Here is a 25,043-nt window from a genome sequence, read left to right as displayed (position 1 = left end):
GTTGGTTGCACGGTAAGAGGTGGGCGGGGTCTGCACTGAAAGTGGGTGTGTCAATGTCAGAAGTGGGCAGGGTCAAGGTGTGGCCACCCGCCAACCTTATATTAAGAGGCACCTTCCTGCTCTCAGAACGGCGCGAGGCGGCCACGTAGGGGGCTGCGATGGGGCGCTGTGATGCAATAACACGTTTATATATTGATTTATTCAGCTACCTGGGCTGGTCTGGGGAGATCAGATCCTCATGTTAGGGGCAAAAATATTTATAATGGCCTCATCTATATCCCACGTAATACAAACGCAGTAAGGAAAGCAGTATTAAGACCACCTCTGTTCTAAAATAAAATATATTACGGAGATGTGAACACGCTTCTATCTCTCCCATTCTTCGCCCTTTACACCAATGGGGGCCCCGATCAGCTGTTTAATCTTCCTATAGGGTGGTGTCACCCCTTCCTTCGGTGAACCATACGCCGGCACGGCACCTCATATCACTGAACCGGTGATCCCCGAATCCACACAGAGTCTTTTATATAAAAATGTATGCAGGGGATGTTGGTCGGGTACAATGAAGGGTTAATTAATTATTCTATGATATATTTTTATTGCTATTTTGGTGTCAAACTGTTGCTTGCGCTGCTGAGAACTGAGAAGCTACTCGGGTAATATATATATATTATAATAATTATATATTATAATAATATATAATAATAATATTGATAATAATAATCGTATGATAATATATACGGCAGTCACAGGTTTGTTTTATTTCTTGCGGCAGCCAAAAAGTGTAATTTTCTTTTTAGCTGCTAAAATCCGCTTTTTACGGCACTAATTCATAAGCAGGTTTAATCAGGCTTTTGGGACTTTTCTGTCATTTTATTATAGCATACCTTAAGGACACCGGTTTTAAGCGTTATTCGCGTTATTACAACATACGGCAATCTCCGGCAAAATCCTCCAGGATCACTTATGGCAAAAGAAGACACAAAACGCAGAAAAACGGCCTTTTTAAAATCAGATCAGACTTCAGCTGGGACCTTGTTTAAATTTGCATTTACAGAGACCCCGAGAGATCCGAAAACTGCTTTTTGTCAAATCAAATTGTATTAATTATGCGCCCGGAGCAGGAGAATATAAGCTTTGAAACACTCAGAGGTTTTTAGAACGGAAATGTTTTCTTCTTCAGCCAAAATAGGGTGGATTTTTTTTAAAAAAAAAAAGACAAATTTGGCTCAAAATGTTTTGCACTGTTGGGTTTAGCCAATTCCTCTGTGCCACGCGAAGCAGCACAAGTGGGGACTTCAAGGCTGCGTTACTTCGCTTCTACGGGTTCACTTTACTCTTAAAGGTGATATTCCACCAGATACCTGGTTCGTCGTCTAAAGAGAAGGTAAAGAAACCTGGCTGCCACTTTATTTTTCTCCTCGATGTTCCCCGTCAAGTAAAAACAGCATTAAAAACAGGTTTCTTGAGATATTAGAGCTGCTTAGCAATAGAGTCTTGACACTTAACCCAAGCTCCTCCTTAAAGTATTCCAATCAAACACTCCCGGACCCCATTTAACTAATACGCCCTTCAAGCAAATGCCCTTTCTGTGATGTGAGAATTGGCAGGCAGCCAGTGCAGAGGGAACAAATTAAGGCAAAATTTAACGAAGTTAACCCTTTGGAGAGGTATGCACAATGGGGCTATTGTATAGTAAGTGAACCCCACGTCCTGGAAGTTTTAGGGTTTATATTTCTAGTGGGAGGGGTACAAGGTAATTGGGCACCCTTTTTAGAATTTTTTTCTTTTTTTTCCTTTTTCATTTGTCTCACATTTTTATTATTTTTGTGTAGTTTTAAAGTTTTGACTAAAGTTATGACATCATGGTGACATCACTAAGGTGACTGATTAGGCACCTTTTTTTATTATATATATTTTATTTCTTTACTTTTTACATTTTTTTTTACATATTTTTATTTTATCTAGAGAGCTGCTTTTTCTGACTGCAGTACCTGTGACCAGCCAGCAGGGGAGCTCCTGGCTCGGTCTGCGCAGATCCTCTGGAAACTCTCTGCGGAAGAGACACAAATGTTTGGGCGTTCACGCTGTAATGGAGTGTAAATGGCGCCCATGATGTTGGGTCCTGCCTAGTGACATATTTAGACCTAGGCTGACTAGTCCCAGGCCTAGGGAGGCAGCCCACCACACCGTAAAACTGGGAGGCTAATACCCCTGTACATACATAGCATTCGCACAAAAGTAGAAGAAACTCTAGAACTTGGCGGGAGATAAGAGCCGCTGGTCCCACCTTATCTGCCCGCGTTGCCACCGCGTGTTTGTTCTTTTCCTTTCCGGATACTTCCATTTCAATCATTTAAATAATTATCATTTTGAAAAGTTGTTTAAAAATGTAGAGCTTCCAATAAATCCTTTATATCAGTTAACCCTTATTACGCCATTAAAAAAAATAGAAAAATAAAGTAGACTCCCACCACCGAACCGCATTGGAACGCTTTAATTCATCGCCGTACAATATTTTAGTTTAATAAACAGCATCCCGGAGGGATTTTAGGCGTTAAATGTATAATAGCTATATTTTATGCTTTTTGTAATTACAATAAATTCAAGAAAATGTGGAAAGTTGCAGCAGAGAGAGCGTCGCTGAGACATCTGACAGCTGCAGCATCAGGGCCCACGATGCGTCGGCAAGCGGCGGGTTCTTGGTGCGCGAGGGCAAAACTAAACTTGCCAGATAATATTTCACATAACAGAATTTCCAGCTGCGAGGATGTAATTAGCACTCTTGTAAAGCAGCAAAGGGAGTCTCTGCTCTGCTTTATTTTTTTCCCTTATTTTCTCTCATTTTTTTATGGCGCGGCTTTGTTTTTTAAGACTGCTGAAGAATAAACCTTTCTAGCATTCCGGAGGAAACACAAACTTGCATTATCCCTGGCAGATGACGCGGCGCTGGCTCTATGGTCGCTGCAGTGGATCTCTACTGCCATCTAGTGGCAACAGAAACCTAGACTCCTGCAGATTCATCCCCGTCTAGTCCGCTCTTTTATCCTGCTGTAAAAACCTTCATCAGTCTTAGATTCAGGGGCCGTATGTCTATCCCATGCATGTTTAACACCCTCACTGTATTACCCTCTACCACTTCCACTGGGAGACTGCTCGACTTATCTACCACCGCCTTCCATTCCATCTCAGCCTCTGACCCTCTAGTTTTAGATGACGGCCTCTTGTTCTAACCTCTCTCGTTCTTTAGAATAAACAGTTCAGTGCTGAGTAGATATCATTCGTTTTCACGCACAATTCAGTTTTATCTCGTTTACAGGAAATCCTGGGTTTTTTTTTTTAGCTCTTATGTATGTATATATATATATATATACCGTATTGGCCCGAATATAGGCCGCACTTTTTTCCCCCACTTTAAGTTTTTAAAGTGGGGGTGCGGCCTATATTCGGGGTCTAGCGCCCGACGCCCGGGACATGCAGTCCCGGGCGCCGGGCAGGCAGCGGGGTTAGGATACAGATCCCCCGCAGCGGTGCAGGGGACCTGCATCCTACTCTCTGATACGCTCAGACAGCCTCCCCTGCCAGCGCTTCCCACGGGGGGGTGCCGGCACGGGAGGTTGTCTAAGCGCATCGCACGGACGTTCACTGGCAGCGGCGATGCGCCGTTGCCGGTGAACGTGCGCACGATGCATTCTAACCCCCCCCCGACTTACCAGGGCAGACTCCCGGGTGTCTTGCAGGGCCGGCGGAAGACATCTACGCAATACGCGTATACAACTTCCGGTGCCGGCACTTCCGCTGAGTGCCGGCACCGGGAGTTGTATACACGATGTGCATAGATGTCCCCCTCCGGCCCCGTAAGACACCCGGGAGTCTGCTCTGGTAAGTCGGGGGGGGGGGTTGGAGGACAGAGTGGCAGCGTATCTCGAGGGGGGGGGGGACAGAGTGGCAGCGTATATCGGGGAGTGGGAAAGAACATAGTGGCAAGATATCTCGGAGGGGGAGGACAGAGTGGCAGCATATCTCGGGGGGGGCAGAGTGGCAGCATGTTTTTTGGTGCTTTTTTAAAGAAAAAAACTTTTTCTTTAAAAAAGCACCAAACTTTTAGGGTGCGGCCTATATACGGGGGCGGCCTATATCCGAGCCAATACGGTATATATAATTTATCTTCCTAAACTACAAACATTGCCCACCGTCACTGGGGCCGCCAACCTGCATCCTGAAAAGGGAGTGCTCCGGGAACCTGGAGCCAGTAAGCCAATGACGTACCAGATACATCGTGAAAAGATATCCCTAGAGGACTAATGAGGTACAAATACAAGACGCCATGGGTTAAAAACTGGTCGCAGTCAACCATTGCTGACCTGCATCCAAATGGTTCTGGTCCCATTGTGTAAAAAAGCCCTGGCCCTTCAGGGGTTAATATAAAGCAACCGTAATGTTACCAAAGTGACGAGGGTCTGCCACCTAAACAGCTTTCAAAACGATTGTTTGTTTAATAAAACTACCCAGAGTTTCTTCCCTTGTTTTTCAGTATAAAAATATTTTCATTTTTTCTTATAGAAGTTGTGGCGGCAGCCCGTGGCAGAGCCAGCATTATCTGATCATCTTCCTGTCCGAAGGTTCTCCCCCCCCCAACCCTTACAAAGGCTACCTGAACCAATCAGCACCAATCAGCCACTTAACAGAAGAAAGAGAGTTTAATGGGGAGGAATAATTCTGCAGATTCTGTAAACAGGAAGGTAAGACGGCTGCTCCCCTGGAGTACAGAATAATCTGTGCTATATAATTACATAGGTTTTGTTTATTAAAATATTTATTAACCCCTTCACGTCAAATGCATGGGTTTTAGGACAACCTGTTGTCCTTAAGGAGTTAAAATGTAAACAATTGGCACATCCTGTCTGATGAGAATTATCCAATTAAGTCACTCTAACGACCCCCGAGAGTACATTATTTTTATTTTATTATTAGTTTTTTTTTTTTGTTTTTTTTTGCCACTTTGTATTCCTGCCGCATTCTCCGTTTCTACTGGGAATTTTATGCACTTTTTATATTTTTATTTCCTGTTTTTTTTTGTCTTTTTATTTCATTTGCTGTTTTCCTGGTTTTCACCTTTATTTCTCATTTCCATTTTATGTATATTTTATTATTATTTTATGTTTTGTTTTCATTGATATTCCCTTTTCTTCATTTCATCTCTCATCGTTTATATTGCGTAAAAAGCTTATCTTTATTTCCACTTTTATTTTCTTCTCATTATCTATATTTTGTTCCGTTTTCCATCCGGAATAAACTTTGCCATTGGTTTGCTTGTCCTATATGATGACAGTTAGGGTCGCTTAAACATTTTTTTTGTTTGTTTATATTATTATAATCAGCACAATCTTTGAGTTATTATTATTGCTATTATTATTATTATTACTGTTATTATTATTATTGCTTTTTTATTATTATTGCTTTTTTTATTATTATTGTTATTATTATTATTATTGTTATTATTATTATTATGTTCCTTCCAAAAGTCCCCTGAGATAAGATGGTCTCCCGGTTCCCTTCTTATATAAGGATTTATTTATTTTGCTTGGATAAATCTGACCCCAAATCAACAGATCTAAGACAAGGGTCCCCAGGTCGCCCTCCTTTAACTGCTTATGATTTTCTGTACTTGTCCCGAATTTTTTTTCTTAATTAATTAATTAAGTGATTAAAAAAAAATACTGTTTTTCTTTCATTGTTGCTTGCATTGGTTCTTAAGTCTCAAAAGTTCCGCTACATTCATTCCTCATTTTTTGGGGTTTTATTTGTAAATGCTGGACCACGAGAAGCAACCGTAGGGCGGTCCTGAGGAAGGCCCCTTAAATGTAAGGTTTCTTTTTGTATTCCTTCATCAGTCTCGGCCGCTGCATCTTTTCTCTTCCGCCAGTTTTCTTTACGCAGGTCAGCAGTCTCGTTGCGCTTCTCGGGTCCTTTTCTTAAAGGGGGGGCTCACGCTCGCCGCTGTTTAATAGATAGTTCTACATTAGCTGATGGTCAGTGAGGGGCTGATCTTGTTACGCCAAATGCCCCCTCCTATTGCTGCATTACAATTCTTCTGGAAGAAGCTTGCGGAATGGCTTTGGCCGCACCCTTTGAAAGCCAAACTGGTGGACAGCGAGTCACAAAGGCCACCTAAATGGACCTCATCTCCCTGTACCCGGGGGACGAGAGGAAGGGAAGGACGGAGAGGGGGAGACGGGGACCATGCCTGTCCAAAGGGTTTTTGGGACTTTAACCTCCCTCCATCCCAAAGGGTAAGGGATGGGAGGTGAGGAGGAGGAGGAGGCACAGGGTGGGCTCAAAACCTCCCATAGGTTATTTGTATATATTTAGCACCCACCGACTAGGTAATGGGGGGAGGGGAGTATAGTTGGGCCCTATGCCCCCTCAGCTGATTTATTACCCACCGTGCATGGGGCGAGGAAAGAAGGGGAATTCATCAGCTCTCCCTGGTTAATAGGGCATCCCTGATTTTTTCCTCTCCTGATTTGTTTTTGGCCAAATTTGTCTTGATTTTGGTAAATTTGTGATTTGGGCTTCATGCTGCAAACTCGCATGCTGTTTAGTGAATAGACTTCCGAGAGGGTCAGGCCCTCGCTGTCTCACTCTGCCGCAAGCATAAAAAAACTGTACAGCTAAGACGTTTTGACCTTTTAATGTTTTTTTTAACATTTTTAGAAAATTAATTTGTATTTTCATTTCATTTTTTTATTAGGAGAAACAGCTTTTGGGGGAGAGGAGATATAATATGGCTACCATATTAGGCTGCCTCCTCCTTTCACCTCAGACTTTCATTTTATTTATTTTTTCTTATTGTTAGAAAAGCTGCGGATGAAACTGTAGCTGGTCTGCAGCTTTCTTCCCCCCAAAAAAAATCCAACGCCTTTATCATTAATCACAAGCCGTTCCTTAATGAAAGTGTCAGATGCGAGAGACTTCTTCCTGCGCCTTGTGCGTTCTCCGTGTGTTGATTTTATCTCTCATGTGTTGAGCTCCTGGGTTCTCTACGGCCAATGGGACTTAACCAAGGGGCCCCAAAGGATTTGACAAAACCATCACCAAAAACTGTCCAAAAGGGTCAGGGCAAGCGAAGAACGATCAGATGTCAGAACGAAGCCGGGGTCTGCTACATGGACGTCTACAACCAGATTGGGCATCACGGTACCGGTGGGTCGATGCAGGGCTGAGCCTGTGAAAAAAACGCATCTCCTGTCCAGAGGATGGGTCGTGACAAGAGATTCGCCCAGGGCCTCGTTAGAATCCTTAAAAACAATCCTGATTATCAGGACTCTTAGGGCTGTAGAACCCAGCATACCCAGCAGACACTCCGACCTCCTACAAAGAGGGGACCAGACAGAGGAACAGGGGTTTGAGGACCAGAGAGGGACACCAGGGGATGAAAGAGAGGAACAAGGGCTTGTGGGCCAACAATGGACACATTTATCTGTCTCCCAAAGCAGGACTGGCCAAACTAAAGAGGGATACTTGGGAAGTGTGCCCTCACGGTGATATATACAGTCACACAATGAAAATGCTCCACCATCAGGTTCTTCAAACCCGAACATATTATTGTCCGTCTCGATGGAAGGTTCCATATGGAATACGCACCATAATGTTACAAAGTGCCCGAGCGGCAGAAGCGCGAGTCCGCGTTAACCCCGTCAGCTCTTTTGGAAAGAACGCGTCACGGCGAGGGTTTCATTTTATTCCGAAACACTTGCGCGAAACATTATGTGTCTGGTAATGGCCTCCATCTGGCTGCCTAAACATCACCTGCCAAAAAAACAAAACAAAAAATACCAACAATAGCAAAATGAGTGCCATTCGCAACCAGCGGTCGGCCGAGACCTCGTGGCGCGAGACTCGCCAATTAAGCAAAGTAATTAGTATTCCGTGGATCCCCACTGGTGTTTAATACAAAAAAAAAAACTCATGTAACGTAGCTCATCACGGCGCATGTACTTTTATAATGCTGTGGAACGGTTTAATTAGAGGGGCAGAATGTGTGCCCAGGGGGGTGCGACGGAAACAGAATGACTTTAATTAAAAGCAGAATTTGGGATTAGAACCCAAAGCCAGCCCAGCGCAATATTTCTTAAATATCAAACAAGAAGGAAATTATTCTGAAATGCACATTTTTTACGTGATCTTTAGTTATTAAAAAAAAGAATGTTCAACAATGTGTGAAATTTACATACTTTCATCCGTACCGAATTTCACCAGGTCCTTCCCTTTATACCATCGGTAATTTTCCCATCTCAGCCTTTTTTTTACTCCACGCAAACATAGATCCTGCCGGCAGATTGGCCCCCATCCGGCCCCCGTCTAGTCGCCCGTTTCTCCTGCTGTAAAGACTCAAACCTTAATCAGTCGTTGGTCTCGTCTTAGATTCAGGAGCCGTATGTCTATCCCATGCATGTTTAATCCCCTCACTGTATTACCCTCTACCACTTCTGCTGGGAGGCTGTTCCTTTTATCTACCATCCCCTTGGTAAAGTAAAACTTGAAGGTCTTCTTTCATCCTAAATTACTATGTATCAATGTCTATCTTGAGTAAATACTGGGCCTGGTCATTGGGGCCTGATCCAAATGGTGACATGATGAATGGCCTCGTGACCTCAATGCCTTTTTCCTTTTATTCAGGTGGGCGCCCATGAGTCTAACATAGGAACTTTTACATCAACAGACCCAGGAAACCTGCCCAACAGATCTGGACATGAACTTTACCAAATGCCACTCCCCAGCCAAGAGAAAACTGTCCGAAGATCTAGGCCCGGACTGGCCAACTGGCACACATCAGGCAAATGCCCGGTGGGCTGGTGGCCAACATCACCTCCTACCGGATATGCCTGACCCTGCGCAAAAAGAAAAAAGTACCATGTAGCTGCTGTCGGCCAAACTCACATCACCAGGCATCCGCCATCTTGAAGTGCCAGTGCCGCCAGACCATCGTCAGTGCCTTCCTACACAGATCCTTTGTGGGTTTCATCTAGTTTATCCGAGATATATTGGGTGGAAAATAACCATTTGCTAGGGAGGGGTTCAGAGGAAAAAGTTCATGGATGTAGGAAGTCCAAAGCACACTTACATGTTAGCAGTGAGTATGTCATCCCTCGACCTCCCTTACACCCCTTAGTCTGTCGGGGTAGGACCTAAAAGCACCAGCCTCCATTACGTCCGACCGACGCACGTCTATTATGTGCGGGTAATAACCACAGCTATTGGCCCAGAGAGTGTAAAGATCATGTGATCAGAATGATCTCTCACACTTTCTCCCGGCATGCAACGTATGACTGATCCAGCGTGCAGGAAGTGACATCACATCCACTTCCCCTATCATTTTACAGTGCTGTGGAATATGACGGCGCTATATAAAACAATAAATAAGAAGAAAAATTATGCTGAAGGCTCCGTGTCAGGAATATGTGAACTGGGGCGCATCAAGAACATCAATAGCGTAAATTTTTTTTACATGAAACAACAGAAAAATCCTTGCAAATATTTGTAATTCCATGTTGCAAGGTAGTTATACCTTAGTAAAAGAGTAGTATTTACCAGGAATAGACTAGCAGTGCAGGCAAACACCCTAAAGGAATACACGAAAGCTTGGTTCATAAAGCCCCCCTAAAGCACCAATAAGTAAAAGAGGATTCCAAAAAGGCAGAGTAGATGTAACGGAGCCACACAACACCACAGACCGTTATTCCTTTTACATCTCCCTCTGCCCTCGGAAATCAGAGGATCTCCTCAGCCGGCCCGTGATCCTCACTCTCTGCACAACCAGGACAGTGGGGCAGTGTCTGAAAATCAGGACTGCCCTGCAAAAACCCGGACACTTGGTATATGTCATACTACAGTCAATGTATATCTTGGGTCCAGATCCTGACTTGTAATATTGTTACTGGCCACTAGAGGTCAGTAGAGGACAATGTAAGTGACAAGCAAGCATGACCATTGGAACTAAAAGGGGTCCCTTAGTGTTAGGTGGGGCAGAATTATATAGGTAGTTCTGGATGTTAACCCCTTCGTGCAAGGGACCTTGTATTACATTTTATGTGATATATGAACGCGATGACTGCAGGTTTATTAATAGCCTGTTATAGGACAGGCAGTGGTGCGTTCTGGCCTCGGCCAACTAGATCTAGGGTGTCAAATGTGAGGGGGGCGCCCTTATTGGGGCAATAAGGCTGCCTGTAGCACCATGTACTAAAAGGACCAGGTTGACTTGTAACCCTAAAGTTTGCGCTATGGAGATCTCTGCCTTGCTTTCACTGCCTCCGTAGCCCTTTTGCAGAGGGCGCGCAGCTTGAAGTAGGACCCTGGGGGGCAGATGGGGGGGGTGAAAGGGTGAGAATTGTTACTGACTAGTAACAGCGACTAGTTACTAAAACTCTCAATAGTCTGCGGTTTATGTTTGCAGTTTCATTGTTCCGGAGATATTTAGCTTAAATTCAATGAATCTGTGGCAAAATGTGGCAAAACCTTTCTGATCAGCACAAAGGCTGCCTGAACCAGTCTGCAGTTTAACAATAGTGGGAAGACGTAATGGGGAGGAATAATCCTGCAGATCATGAGAACAGGAAGTTATGCTGGCTGCTCCCGTGGCATGCCCGTAAAGTGGGGTATATCGTATATGTTGGTTATTTGAATCTGTGGACACCGTTACATGGGATTATTTAGTGCATAGAAGGTGTAGGATATGGGAAAGGTGACCGATTCACTTTAATGTTAGGAGACGCTCACAGAGTCATCGCTAAAATAACTGTGTGCCTAGTAAGGTTCAATCAATCAATATAAAATAATATAATATATTTTTTTTTGGCTTAGATATTCTTGGAGTAACAGAATATTACTGCATAGTGACTGCCCAACGTGATAACGTTTTCTTATGGCAAGGATTAGCATGATGGGTGGTGTGTTTATGACGTGACTGGCGATAAATATATATTATGACATCACATGGAGTGATCCCAGCGGCCGTAATGCTCCCGGGGACCCGCTGTCCAGTCACGCCCCATCCCTGCCTGTAACCACACCCCCAACACGGGTGCCTTTTTTTTTGCACACGTGTAAAGATAGAGGGTATGAACCAATGGCACAGACGCTGGACAGACTCAGCTCGCAAGCGATACATTGTAATCAAAATGTTTAAAATGCCAGTAAATTCCATTTTTTTGATGTCAGGAACTCTTTATTACTACCTTAGACGCACAAAGCATTAATAGTTTTTTTTTTTTTTTTATAAAGGGAATGCTTAATTGTCACGTGACACTTAAAATGACATCTATAGGCCGCTGCCATAGAAACTGAAAAAAAAAGTCTTGAAAGCTTTTGTTTAGTTCCATGTGATCTGTAAAGAATTGCTGTAAATTCTCAGTTATAAAACTCATGCGTACAAAATCCCAAATTTAGCATGTGTATAAAACTTTTTTAGCTAAAAAAACCAGATTTCTGTAAAAAAAAAAATAGATTTTTTATTTTTTAGAATAAACATTTTTTATTTTGTTTGTAGCTCAAAATCAAATTTCTGTAAAATATTAGATTTTTAAAATATTTTTTAGAATGAACATTTTAGCTTGAAATGTTGAAATTCTTGAAATTTTATGTAAAATTTCAGAATTTTTACATTTTGTTGGAATCAGCATTGTAGCTCAAAATCAAATTTCTGTAGAATACCACATTTTTTATTTTTTTTATTTTCAGAATGGACACACAGAACAAGTTCTGCAACATTAGTCATTTAATTTGACTTTTTTATTATTATTAACCATTTGTGTGGCATTGCAGGCCATCGATAAAATCAGGAGAAGGAGGATATTTATAAAAAATATAATTTGCGTTGAAGTAACATCGACCAATTCAAAGAAATTTTCACAAAACTAATTTCCAGACCAAAAACATTTTAGTTGAGGGTCCTGGTCCACGTGAACAAAAAATAAAAAAGTTACAATATCCAGGGTTTTAGCGTAAATGCATTGTTCAATTTTAGTGATATTTGAATTTAAAGTTTCAGAATTCCAAGATTTGGGGGTTTTTTTACTTCTTGGGGTGCATTGGGGGTGATAAAGCTACATAGTAATTAAAAATGTAATAAAAAAAAAATAAGAAAAGTGCATAAATACCGAATATAGCGATTTATTATGGACATAGTAAGCAGGGCAAGGGGTTCCATGAACATGATGGGGTAACTACAGATACTCGGCACTGCTGTATACTGCTGCGGAATCTATCTCGGATATGGAAACAATCACACAAAGATTTGACCCCCCCTCAAAAAAAAAAAAAGGGTAAAAAACAAGAAAATAAATAAAACAGTTTAAAAATATACATAATAAAATAAAATCACCCATAATTGTTTTTGAATATTTTTGTTGCCTATGACTCGGTTTTGTTTTTTTCGGGTCATTTTTTAATTAAAAAACCTAGCTTTAAACGGTAAAAACGTTCACTTTTCGCCCACCTGCTCCGGAAAGCGACTCAGAGAAGATATGGCTTCTTTTGACCCTTCGTGCACCTAAACAAAAAATCGGGGTTATAATATACAACGTATCACTTTTTTTTTTTTACTGATTTTTTTTTTTTTTTTTTTACTGAATAAAACTAACAAAAAATTTACCGAAAATTGGATTATTTTTTTATAATTTGTAAACCGACCCCAAAAAAATTCAGTATTTAGATATGTTGGGGATAAAATAATAATTGGTGGACAAATGTTACCAAATAAGCAGTTTAGAATGGGGATTTTTTTTATTTATTTACATTTTTTTATTTTTTTCTGTGTCCTCCCAAAGCTCTCCGACAGCTACTCCTTAAAGGGTTGGAGAGCTGTAGATCGTGAGCCATAAAGGAGCTTTCGGGAACTGCGTTGTCGTATGCAGGTCTATAAGACAGGGTAGCCAAGTCTGTTGTACGTGGAATTGTAATCATAAAACATTGGGGGGCATTCAGGGAAATTTGGGGTGAATGGCGTCAGGTTGGAGCAGCTGTCCTCCGTGGCAGGAGTAATGGTTGAGTCGGGGCTGTTTGTGTAGACAGGGGCTGGCAGAGGGACACATTTCGGCGTTTCATTCAGGCTCGGGCTGCAGCTTCCCACGGGACCCCGTTTAATTTGATGACACGGATTCCACGGGTCCCCGTAAATGAGTCCGTTCAGCAAGTGATTGGCCTCGTACGGGGAATGTTCCGCCATTACGTCCTGGTGGATCCTTACCGATGCCCCTTGGATGATCTCTTGTTCCGAGATCGCGTTGCTGTAATCCGGGCCCAGGAGGTCCAAAAATTCCACCGCTTCTTGGTTAAACTTTTCCAGGTCTCTAAAAGTCGCCGCCGGGTGGCAGAGTCCCGACGAAGAGGGATAGGCGGGCTCTGTGAAAAAGGACTGGGGCAGATTGCGATTCCTCAAGGGTACCTTCTTACACCTCTCCCCTCGGATCTCTTTTGCGTTGTCAAAAAGAGCTGCCAGGCTTTTGCTCTGCAGGTTGGAGCTGTCCCTCTTCGGAGGGGGCTTGCATTGGAAGCTTGGGGGAGACGTAGAGGGGGAACCGGCCTGGGGCTTTGAAGACACCTGACTGCTCGCCAAACCCGTGCACCTCTTAATTTGCTTCTGTAGATACTTCCTGTGATTGACCTTCCTCTTCGACTTCACGGGTTTATCCAGGGCCAGTTTAATGTTGCTCGAAGCGGTGTTGATGAAGCTCAGCAAATCTCTGGTGGTTTCCTTAAAATCCCCACTTTCAACAGAACCCAAAAAGTCGGCTCCTTGGTAACCCTTCTCGAAGTCCACCACGGATCCCGGAAAGTATAAGGGCATAAAGTGGGGGGTTATCACCGCCGTTTGAACAGCCATCCCCCTTTTGCGTTTCCCGACGCCTTGGAGCTGAGGACTCCGGCCAAGTCGCACCAAAGGTCCACCTATATAACGTGATATGAAATCCCAGGGCTGTTCCGATTCGGAACCTTGGCGTTAGTTCCGGTTCATTCTTCTCTAAACAGTTGGCTTCGTCAAAAACGTTTTTCCGGGAAAATAAAGTTTAGTGGGAATAGGTAAAGACACAAAATATTGTCTCAAAGTCATCTCGAGCATCTACCCTAAGAGTTACCGTCCATGAACCGGCCCCACGTCTAGTCCACCCAGCGAGCTCTCGATCTGTGAGCTGTCTCGCACTCTCTGTTTCTTGTCCCTCCAAATCTTTGCTCCTTCTCACCAGAAACAGAAAGCCTGAAAGGAGAAGGAGGGACTGGTCGGTGGGAGGTCTGCAGCCCGTAATGGTATCGGCTTTCACCAAATCCGAGGGGAGTGAAAGATACAAGTGATGCTTGAGATAAAGGCCAGAGGGAGTTCTTTATCTTCCCCTTAAACACAAAAAAAAATCTCTTTGCTTAATTTCAAGACTGGTAAAAAAAAAACCAAGAAATTGGTATAAGAATGTTTTTAGTAAATATTCTTCACCTCGGTGTCAGACTAGCGACAAAAGAATCGCTTTAGGCCAATAAAGGGAAGCGTAGCTTTCGTCCGCTAACTGGGGGAAGAACATTTGCCTCGCGCCGGCTCTGCTGAGCACTTCCTGGGAAGCATTGAAAGGAATACAGCTGTTATTTCGCTAAACTCCGACTTTATATCAGGCTGGCCTGGTTTGGTTGGAAAAAACTTTCTAGTTTTAAACTCAGAAGAGTCTCGGTACTTAGAGGCTCCTACCGAGTTCAGCTAAATCCAGCGGATCTCCTTAATAATGGACCCAGCAGGGGGGTAACTTCCCAGGGGATCCTTTCACTTTCTATTACCTTCCCCATCTTCAATCAATTTATAAAAAGGGCCGATAATCTAACTAACTTTTTTTTTTTTTTGTTTAATTATGTGATTCTAACTGGATTATTACTTTTTTATTATTATTATTTATATTTGATATATATTATTTATATTTTATTTATATAGCAACGAGTGTAGAACTTACAGACTGAGACGACCCGATACATTAGGGAAAGAGGGTCCGACTCTATCATGATCAGCAAAACATTATCTCACGGGCGGCAGGCATCGTAAATTCCGTTAAGTTGGAATTTCGCGGGTTAATTCTGACATTAACTAATAGTATGTCGCACAAAAAAAATATTAAAAAAAAAAGGCTCATCCACCAAACAAATTCAAAAATTTGAGGATGTTCATTTTGTGGCGGTTTATATGGATATGATTCTATCTGAAGAAGAGACCTCTGAGGTCCTGGTAATGTGTGTCCGGTCAGGGGGGGGTGTTTAGCCTGGTGGCATAGAAAGGGTTAATGAAGCAGCATAATACTGAACGCAAAATGAACAAATATCCGGTGAGTTAAAAAAAAAAAAATAAAGGAAATTCCTAAAAGCGGTAGATCCTATTATTTGGGGCCAAATGAATCCAAGTGAACAGTCCCAGCGGCTCAGCCACGGTTTGCTGGAGAAAGTTATTGCCCAAAATCCAGACAATAGCCCTGCATGCATTCACTGGGGGCTTAAGGGGTATTTGCATACTACAGATAGGGATTAGGGGGATATCATGGGGGGCATAATTGCATTTAATATGCACGGCCGCCTAAGCAGCGCCGCAGCTACTAAAAGTAATGTTTAAAGTTCTCATCCGCAGGAAAAAATAGATACATTTTACAATTTACTTCCCAATTTGTGCTAATTTACGAAAGAAATATTGAAACTTAAATGAAATAAATTTTATATAAATAATGTTATTTTTCAGGTTTTGGACTAAAATGTATTTTCCTCTTTGATTATAACCCCAGCGCTGTATACAGTAATAACCCCCAGCGCTGTATACAGTAATATAACCCCCAGCGCTGTATACAGTAATATAACCCCCAGCGCTGTATACAGTAATATAACCCCAGCGCTGTATACAGTAATATAACCCCCAGCGCTGTATACAGTAATATAACCCCCAGCGCTGTATACAGTAATATAACCCCCCAGCGCTGTATACAGTAATATAACCCCCAGCGCTGTATACAGTAATATAACCCCCCAGCGCTGTATACAGTAATATAACCCCCCAGCGCTGTATACAGTAATATAACCCCCAGCACTGTATACAGTAATATAACCCCCCAGCGCTGTATACAGTAATATAACCCCCCAGCGCTGTATACAGTAATATAACCCCCAGCGCTGTATACAGTAATATAACCCCCAGCGCTGTATACAGTAATATAACCCCCCCAGCGCTGTATACAGTAATATAACCCCCAGCGCTGTATACAGTAATATAACCCCCCAGCACTGTATACAGTAATATAACCCCCAGCGCTGTATACAGTAATATAACCCCCAGCGCTGTATACAGTAATATAACCCCCAGCACTGTATACAGTAATATAACCCCCCAGCACTGTATACAGTAATATAACCCCCCAGCGCTGTATACAGTAATATAACCCCAGCGCTGTATACAGTAATATAACCCCCAGCGCTGTATACAGTAATATAACCCCCAGCGCTGTATACAGTAATATAACCCCCCAGCGCTGTATACAGTAATATAACCCCAGCGCTGTATACAGTAATATAACCCCCAGCGCTGTATACAGTAATATAACCCCCCAGCGCTGTATACAGTAATATAACCCCCAGCGCTGTATACAGTAATATAACCCCCAGCGCTGTATACAGTAATATAACCCCCAGCGCTGTATACAGTAATATAACCCCCAGCGCTGTATACAGTAATATAACCCCCCAGCGCTGTATACAGTAATATAACCCCCAGCGCTGTATACAGTAATATAACCCCCCAGCGCTGTATACAGTAATATAACCCCCAGCGCTGTATACAGTAATATAACCCCCCAGCGCTGTATACAGTAATATAACCCCCCAGCGCTGTATACAGTAATATAACACCCCAGCGCTGTATACAGTAATATAACCCCCCAGCGCTGTATACAGTAATATAACCCCCAGCGCTGTATACAGTAATATAACCCCCATTGCTGTATACAGTAATATAACCCCCAGCACTGTATACAGTAATATAACCCCCCCAGCGCTGTAGACAGTAATAATCCCCCCAGCGCTGTATACAGTAATATAACCCCCAGCGCTGTATACAGTAATATAACCGCCCCAGTGCTGTATACAGTAATATGACCGCCCCAGTGCTGTATACAGTAATATAACCCCCCCAGTGCTGTATACAGTAATATAACCCCCCCCCCAGTGCTGTATACAGTAATATAACCCCCCCCAGTGGTGTATACAGTAATATAACCCCCCCCCAAGTGCTGTATACAGTAATATGAAGTCTGTTCCTCCATAGACTTTCATTAGTCAGAGAGTCTGGCTTTTGGTGATTAAGACTGAGCCATTCTATTGTTTCCCACAGGCAGTATAAAGAAAACAGCCCAATATTTATGAAAACGTATTTTTAATCTGATACGAGGAATAAAAAGGTGGGATATTTTCTTTAATGAGACCCTTTAAGATATTGGCCCTTTTATAAGTCACCAGAAAGTCCAAGTTATTGAACTTCATGGAAATCTTGTCACCTATAACTATTATTCACTGAAGCAGAAGAGTGTCAGCTCCCTGACCTCGCAGTATAAAGAGCTTCTCACTTCAAATGGCCGGAGAGGGGCAGTTTTGTTTATTACAAGGTGTGATTAGAGGTGTGACTGGGGTATTTGTGTAACTGGGTGGGGCATTTAGAAGAAGAATAATGGGGTTTATTTCCCCCGTTTAATTTATAAAGCCGTTCCCTGCTGTTTCTATACACATTATCGGGGCTTTTAGGGCCGTAGAACCCTGCGATCCCCTCATACCCAGCAAACATTCTGACCTCCTAGAAAAGAGGGGCATCAGGGGAGGAGAGAGGGGCATCAGGGGAGGAGAGAGGGGCATCAGGAGAGTAATAAATGGATCATTGTCTTCAGCCAGACCCAAGTAAAAGAACCCTGTGGCAATCACAAGCTGGCTGAGCACGATGGGAGTTGTAGTTCTGAGGCGTCAGCGGCTGCCTCTGCCCGGTGGGAATTTCTACCCTTCCCTGACAGGCATTATAGGCAGCCTTTGACGTACGGCCCCCGGCTCCTAAATAGCTGCCATTCTGTCCCCGAACTGAAAAGGCTCTTTGTGCCGGGGACTCATTATTGTGCGACGCGCAGAACTTCCTGAATACGGCTCGATAATGAACGGACGATTTAACAGGAAAAGCCTCGCCGCAGATAAATTAAAGGCCGCGATCCGCCCGGAGAAAACCGGCACCTAAAAAAATACAATCTTTTATTGGGGGACGGTAAATAATCCTCGTTTTATAGGAAGTTTCCTTAGGAGAGCGAAGAAAGAAAAAAAAACGGATAAAAAAAATCCCTTACGTGGCAGAAAAAAATCTTTCACAGAAGCAGCTATTAAACCATCAACTCCCATGACCTTTAGCCATGGCTGGGTACCATGAGAGTTTCCATTAAACGTCCGCTAAGGAAGGTGCCAGATCTGCCCCTCAGCCCCAAAACCGAACGCCCCGTCTGCTGGTTTGAAAATTCCACTTTACAGAAACAGTAGTGGATACACAGATTAGACTTCCAGTGTTGGTAGAACAGACTACACACAGTTTCCCTGTCTGTATACAGGCCATTACTGGACTTCTTCACAAAGTGTTATATTTTAAGCAGAAAACACTGGATAAGAATGACGGCTTTTCTTCTTTTTTGTTATAAATGTGAACTTTTCGAATACATTTTATATATATACTGGAACTGCAAGCTGTAGGTTGGCTCCCGGTATATTCTGTAAGCAGGTAAATAGTTTTAGACCTATCACAAACAAATCCAGTCTACTAGACAAACACCCTGACTCCTTATCATGCTGCCTGTGGGGGGAAAAATAGAATGACTTAATCACCCAGTTGGACTCTCTGGATAATGAAAGTCTATGGAGGGACGGACTTCATTAGCGTCGCCATAAAGCATCGGCTGAGTGTGGTGTTTGAGCCGGGAAAGTCACCCAAAATATCACATGACTGACAGCCACGGCGGCTCCAGGTCTGCAGATAAAGGGAGTTTATTGGAGCAAAAATTTGAAAAAAAACAGCACCCACCAACGACACGGGACCGCCCCCTGACGTCAGTGTGCAGTCCTGGCCGCGTCCCGCAAGGGAAGGCTCCAGGTAGCCAGGGCCCAGAAGTTCCCAGGTATGGTAATATTACTGTATACAGCGCTGGGGGTTATATTACTGTATACAGCGCTGGGGGTTATATTACTGCATACAGCGCTGGGGGTTGTTACTGTATACAGCGCTGGGGGGTATATTAATGTATACAGCGCTGGGGGTTGTTACTGTATACAGCGCTGGGGGTTATATTACTGTATACAGCGCTGGGGGGTTATATTACTGTATACAGTGTGGGGGGGTTATATTACTGTATACAGCGCTGGGGGTTATATTACTGTATACAGTGTGGGGGGGTTATATTACTGTATACAGCGCTGGGGGGTTATATTACTGTATACAGCGCTGGGGGTTATATTACTGTATACAGCGCTGGGGGGTTATATTACTGTATACAGCGCTGGGGGTTATATTACTGTATACAGTGCTGGGGGTTATAATACTGTATACAGCGCTGGGGGTTATATTACTGTATACAGCGCTGGGGGTTATATTACTGTATACAGCGCTGGGGGTTATAATACTGTATACAGCGCTGGGGGTTATATTACTATATACAGCGCTGGGGTTTATATTACTGTATACAGTGCGGGGGGTTATATTACTGTATACAGCGCTGGGGGTTATATTACTGTATACAGCGCTGGGGGTTATATTACTGTATACAGCGCTGGGGGGTTATATTACTGTATACAGCGCTGGGGGTTATATTACTGTATACAGCACTGGGGGGGTTATATTACTGTATACAGTGCTGGGGGTTATATTACTGTATACAGTGCTGGGGGTTATATTACTGTATACAGTGCTGGGGGGTTATATTACTGTATACAGCGCTGGGGGTTATATTACTGTATACAGCGCTGGGGTTATATTACTGTATACAGCGCTGGGGGTTATATTACTGTATACAGCGCTGGGGGGTTATATTACTGTATACAGCGCTGGGGGTTATATTACTGTATACAGCACTGGGGGGGTTATATTACTGTATACAGTGCTGGGGGTTATATTACTGTATACAGTGCTGGGGGTTATATTACTGTATACAGTGCTGGGGGGTTATATTACTGTATACAGCGCTGGGGGTTATATTACTGTATACAGCGCTGGGGTTATATTACTGTATACAGCGCTGGGGGTTATAATACTGTATACAGCGCTGGGGTATAAAGTATTTTTTCGATGTGACTTCCTGTGTAATCTGGGATTAGGGGTCAGTGGAGCTCGGAGGACGATCTATTCACTGTGAGGGGAGTAAATACCCCGGGGTGGGGGGGGGTTAAGAGTTTACTTCCTGAGGAAATGTATCTTTAGGGGGATTAAATGATACGACGTCGGCCCCCAACCCTCGGCGTCTGCTCTGGAAACGTTCTATTGTTTTCTGTTGTCTTTTTGATGACTGATTTGTAATATTTCTTACAGACAAATTCTGGTTTTCTTTCATTATTATTTCTAAATTATTGTTATAAAAAGAACTAAATTGGCAAATATAGAAGCATTTTTTTAGTTTTTTTTAGGGAAGGGTAACGTACGTCAGCGGAATCAGCTCAGCCCCCCCGCCCCACCCGGTCTTGTAGTTGCGATCCGGGACCGCAGAGAAGGATCTGGTTGCGGGGGAACCGTGAGGGCAGTACTTAAGAGGCCAAAGATATGTTTCCCGCCAAGTGACAAGCGGACGGTCCCACCCCAAACGTGTCTGTGGCCCCCAAAGCACATGGCGGAAGCTGTGGGGTAAAAGTGCGTCATCCCCGATATTTAGATGCCTGTTTTCGGAACGGTATTCTCTGCGCATGCGCTGAATTCTTTCCTGGGTTTATTGGTCATTATTATTCTAGCAGCAACCCTGGAATCTGAATGTTTATGCCTTTTATGCTTTATAGGCTATGCTTCCCTTTCTGTATATAGTGCCCTTTACCCCCCCCCCCGGAGAAGGGCCCCAGAGACCCCAAAAGCCCCCCAGTACAGCCTACATATACTGCCAATGCACACAGCTGAATTCCTCTATTCTGTCGGTGGGGTTAATCGGGGTTAATTGTTTAACGTCGAGTGATTTTTTGGGGGGTAATTTTCAGCCTTTTGAGATTATCAAAATAAAACTGTTTTAATATTTTGCAGACAAAATAATTAAAAATAAAAAATTATAAAAAAAATAAATATTAATTATAAAAAAAATAATAATAAAGAATAAAATAAAAAAATAAAATATTTCACCGCGGATCCCGTGAAATGCAGGGCGGGCATTATCATGTTAATGGGCTGCAGGGAAGTGACGCTGCTGATCTAATTATCCGCAGACCAACACAGCCAAGTCCCTGAAAACCCGCTATAGAGGGGACCGCCACCAACACACAAAAACAAAAAGCGTTGCTTAGCAACCGACAGAAAAATCTCAGTTTCCCCCCAAACAAAAGGCAGTTTTTATGGGCAGTTTTTTTTTTCTTTCTTGCTATTCATTAACGAGGAAAGTCAGGTCGCGTTTTTTTAAAGGGAGATGCCCCTGATTTTATATCTCTAATAAAACATACTTAACGGAAAAGAAATATTTGCAGAAAAACACCGATTTTTATTTTTCATTTTATTTTTTTTTATTTTATTTTTTTGTATTGGCAACTCCAGAGTGAGTCTCAAATTAAAGATTTTAGCCACTTATATAAGCCTATCCCATGCATGTTTACATTCCTTCACTGTATTACCCTCTACCACCTCTGCCAGGAGGCTGTTCCACCTATATACCACCCTCTCAGTAAGTAGGGCGGTAGTTGGGGGTTGAGGAACCAAAACCAGATACCTGCCACGTAATTGTATTTTTTTGTAAATGTGTGTTTGTCACCAGGCCAGGGGGTGGGGGGGCAAGGTCCCTGGCCAATAAGGATAGACTGGCCAGTTAAAAAAATGAATTTGGGGAAAAAGACAATGTTTTTATTGTATTTTTCTTAAATTAATATGCAAATTACTTTTAATAAAATTTGCCTGCGGATGCACAAAAACTCCATTAATGCCACAGCGGGAAATGAAACCCAGCCATTCACATCCTATCCACGGGGGGTGAGAACACTGCGTGCCCCGGGACGTGGGGGCAATTCTAATAATTATATAACAAAACACGGAAATATTTTTTTTACAAATGATTAAAAAATAACAGAGAGAGGCGCGGCTGTCCGTGGGGCTGGCCGATCCTCGCCGGGTAACTGCTGTTACCCCTTCTGGGGCAGAATTAGAAGCCAAATCAGTAAATAATGAGATTTATTCAAAATAAAAAGAAATATTTTGTATGGAAAAAAACAGCAACGATCCGGAAAAATCGCCTCCATACACAACCAACCAGTCATCCGATATAAATAATATATAATATTATATAAAGATATATCACCCTATAGATAAAAGCTGCTTCCTACACAACGCGTTTCACCCTCTGAAACAAAATAGGATCGGTGATTCCCTCCGAGAAATTACCGGCATACAGTAATATAACCCCCAACGCTGTATACAGTAATATAACCCCCAGTGCTGTATACAGTAATATAACCTCCAGCGCTGTATACAGTAATATAACCCCCAGCGCTGTATACAGTAATATAACTCCCAGCGCTATATACAGTAATATAACCCCCCAGCGCTGTATACAGTAATATAACCCCCAACGCTGTATACAGTAATATAACCCCCAGTGCTGTATACAGTAATATAACTCCCAGCGCTATATACAGTAATATAACCCCCCAGCGCTGTATACAGTAATATAACCCCAGCGCTGTATACAGTAATATAACCCCCCAGCACTGTATACAGTAATATAACCCCCAGCGCTGTATACAGTAATATAACCCCCCACGCTGTATACAGTAATATAACCCCCAGCGCTGTATACAGTAATATAACCCCCAGTGCTGTATACAGTAATATAACCCCCCAGCGCTGTATACAGTAATATAACCCCCCAGCGCTGTATACAGTAATATAACCCCCAGCGCTGTATACAGTAATATAACCCCCAGCGCTGTATACAGTAATATAACCCCCCACGCTGTATACAGTAATATAACCCCCAGCGCTGTATACAGTAATATAACCCCCCAGCGCTGTATACAGTAATATAACCCCCTGCGCTGTATACAGTAATATAACCCCCCAGCGCTGTATACAGTAATATAACCCCCCAGCGCCGTATACAGTAATATAACCCCCAGTGCTGTATACAGTAATATAACCCCAGCGCTGTATACAGTAATATAACCCCCCCAGCGCTGTATACAGTAATATAACCCCCAGCGCTGTATACAGTAATATAACCCCCCACGCTGTATACAGTAATATAACCCCCCACGCTGTATACAGTAATATAACCCCCAGCGCTGTATACAGTAATATAACCCCCAGCGCTGTATACAGTAATATAACCCCCAGCGCTGTATACAGTAATATAACCCCCAGCGCTGTATACAGTAATATAACTCCCCAGCGCTGTATATAGTAATATAACCCCCCAGCGCTGTATACAGTAATATAACCCCCCAGCGCTGTATACAGTAATATAACCCCCAGTGCTGTATACAGTAATATAACCCCCAGCGCTGTATACAGTAATATAACCCCCCAGCGCTGTATACAGTAATATAACCCCCCAGCGCTGTATACAGTAATATAACCCCCCAGCGCTGTATACAGTAATATAACCCCCCAGCACTGTATACAGTAATATAACCCACCAGCACTGTATACAGTAATATAACCCCCAGCGCTGTATACAGTAATATAACCCCCAGCGCTGTATACAGTAATATAACCCCCAGCACTGTATACAGTAATATAACCCCAGTGCTGTATACAGTAATATAACCCCAGTGCTGTATACAGTAATATAACCCCCAGCGCTGTATACAGTAATATAACCCCCAGCGCTGTATACAGTAATATAACCCCCAGCGCTGTATACAGTAATATAACCCCCAGCGCTGTATACAGTAATATAACCCCCAGCGCTGTATACAGTAATATAACCCCCAGCGCTGTATACAGTAATATAACCCCCGGTGCTGTATACAGTAATATAAACCCCCGGCGCTGTATACAGTAATATAACCCCCCAGCACTGTATACAGTAATATAACCCCCAGCGCTGTATACAGTAATATAACCCCCAGCGCTATATACAGTAATATAACCCCCCAGCGCTGTATACAGTAATATAACCCCCAGCTTTGTATACAGTAATATAACACCCCCAGTGCTGTATACAGTAATATAACCCCCCAGCGCTGTATACAGTAATATAACCCCCCAGCGCTGTATACAGTAATATTACCCCCCAGCGCTGTATACAGTAATAAAACCCCCAGCGCTGTATACAGTAATATAACCCCGAGCACTGTATACAGTAATATAACCCCCAGCGCTGTATACAGTAATATAACCCCCCCAGCGCTGTATACAGTAATATTACCCCCAGCGCTGTATACAGTAATAAAACCCCCAGCGCTGTATACAGTAATATAACCCCCAGCGCTGTATACAGTAATATAACCCCGAGCACTGTATACAGTAATATAACCCCCAGCGCTGTATACAGTAATATAACCCCCCCAGCGCTGTATACAGTAATATTACCCCCAGCGCTGTATACAGTAATAAAACCCCCAGCGCTGTATACAGTAATATAACCCCCAGCGCTGTATACAGTAATATAACCCCCAGCGCTGTATACAGTAATATAACCCCCGGTGCTGTATACAGTAATATAAACCCCCGGCGCTGTATACAGTAATATAACCCCCCAGCACAGTATACAGTAATATAACCCCCAGCGCTGTATACAGTAATATAACCCCCAGCGCTGTATACAGTAATATAACCCCCCAGCGCT

The 25,043-nt window shown here is 43.0% G+C and overlaps 1 protein-coding gene across 1 annotated transcript; it reads right to left on the bottom strand.

Annotated features, from left to right (window-relative positions):
- Positions 1 to 12,816: 12,816 nt before the first annotated feature.
- On the bottom strand, positions 12,817 to 13,942 carry FAM181B (family with sequence similarity 181 member B). The gene has a single exon (XM_053457901.1). The coding sequence runs from the start codon at positions 13,883 to 13,885 to the stop codon at positions 12,920 to 12,922; it is 966 nt and encodes a 321-aa protein (XP_053313876.1). The 5' UTR covers positions 13,886 to 13,942; the 3' UTR covers positions 12,817 to 12,919.
- Between the last annotated feature and the right edge of the window lie 11,101 nt (positions 13,943 to 25,043).

This window comes from Spea bombifrons, chromosome 2, assembly GCF_027358695.1.
Source record: "Spea bombifrons isolate aSpeBom1 chromosome 2, aSpeBom1.2.pri, whole genome shotgun sequence".
NCBI classification, from domain to species: domain Eukaryota; kingdom Metazoa; phylum Chordata; class Amphibia; order Anura; family Pelobatidae; genus Spea; species Spea bombifrons.
This window is presented reverse-complemented; position numbering and strand designations above follow the sequence as displayed.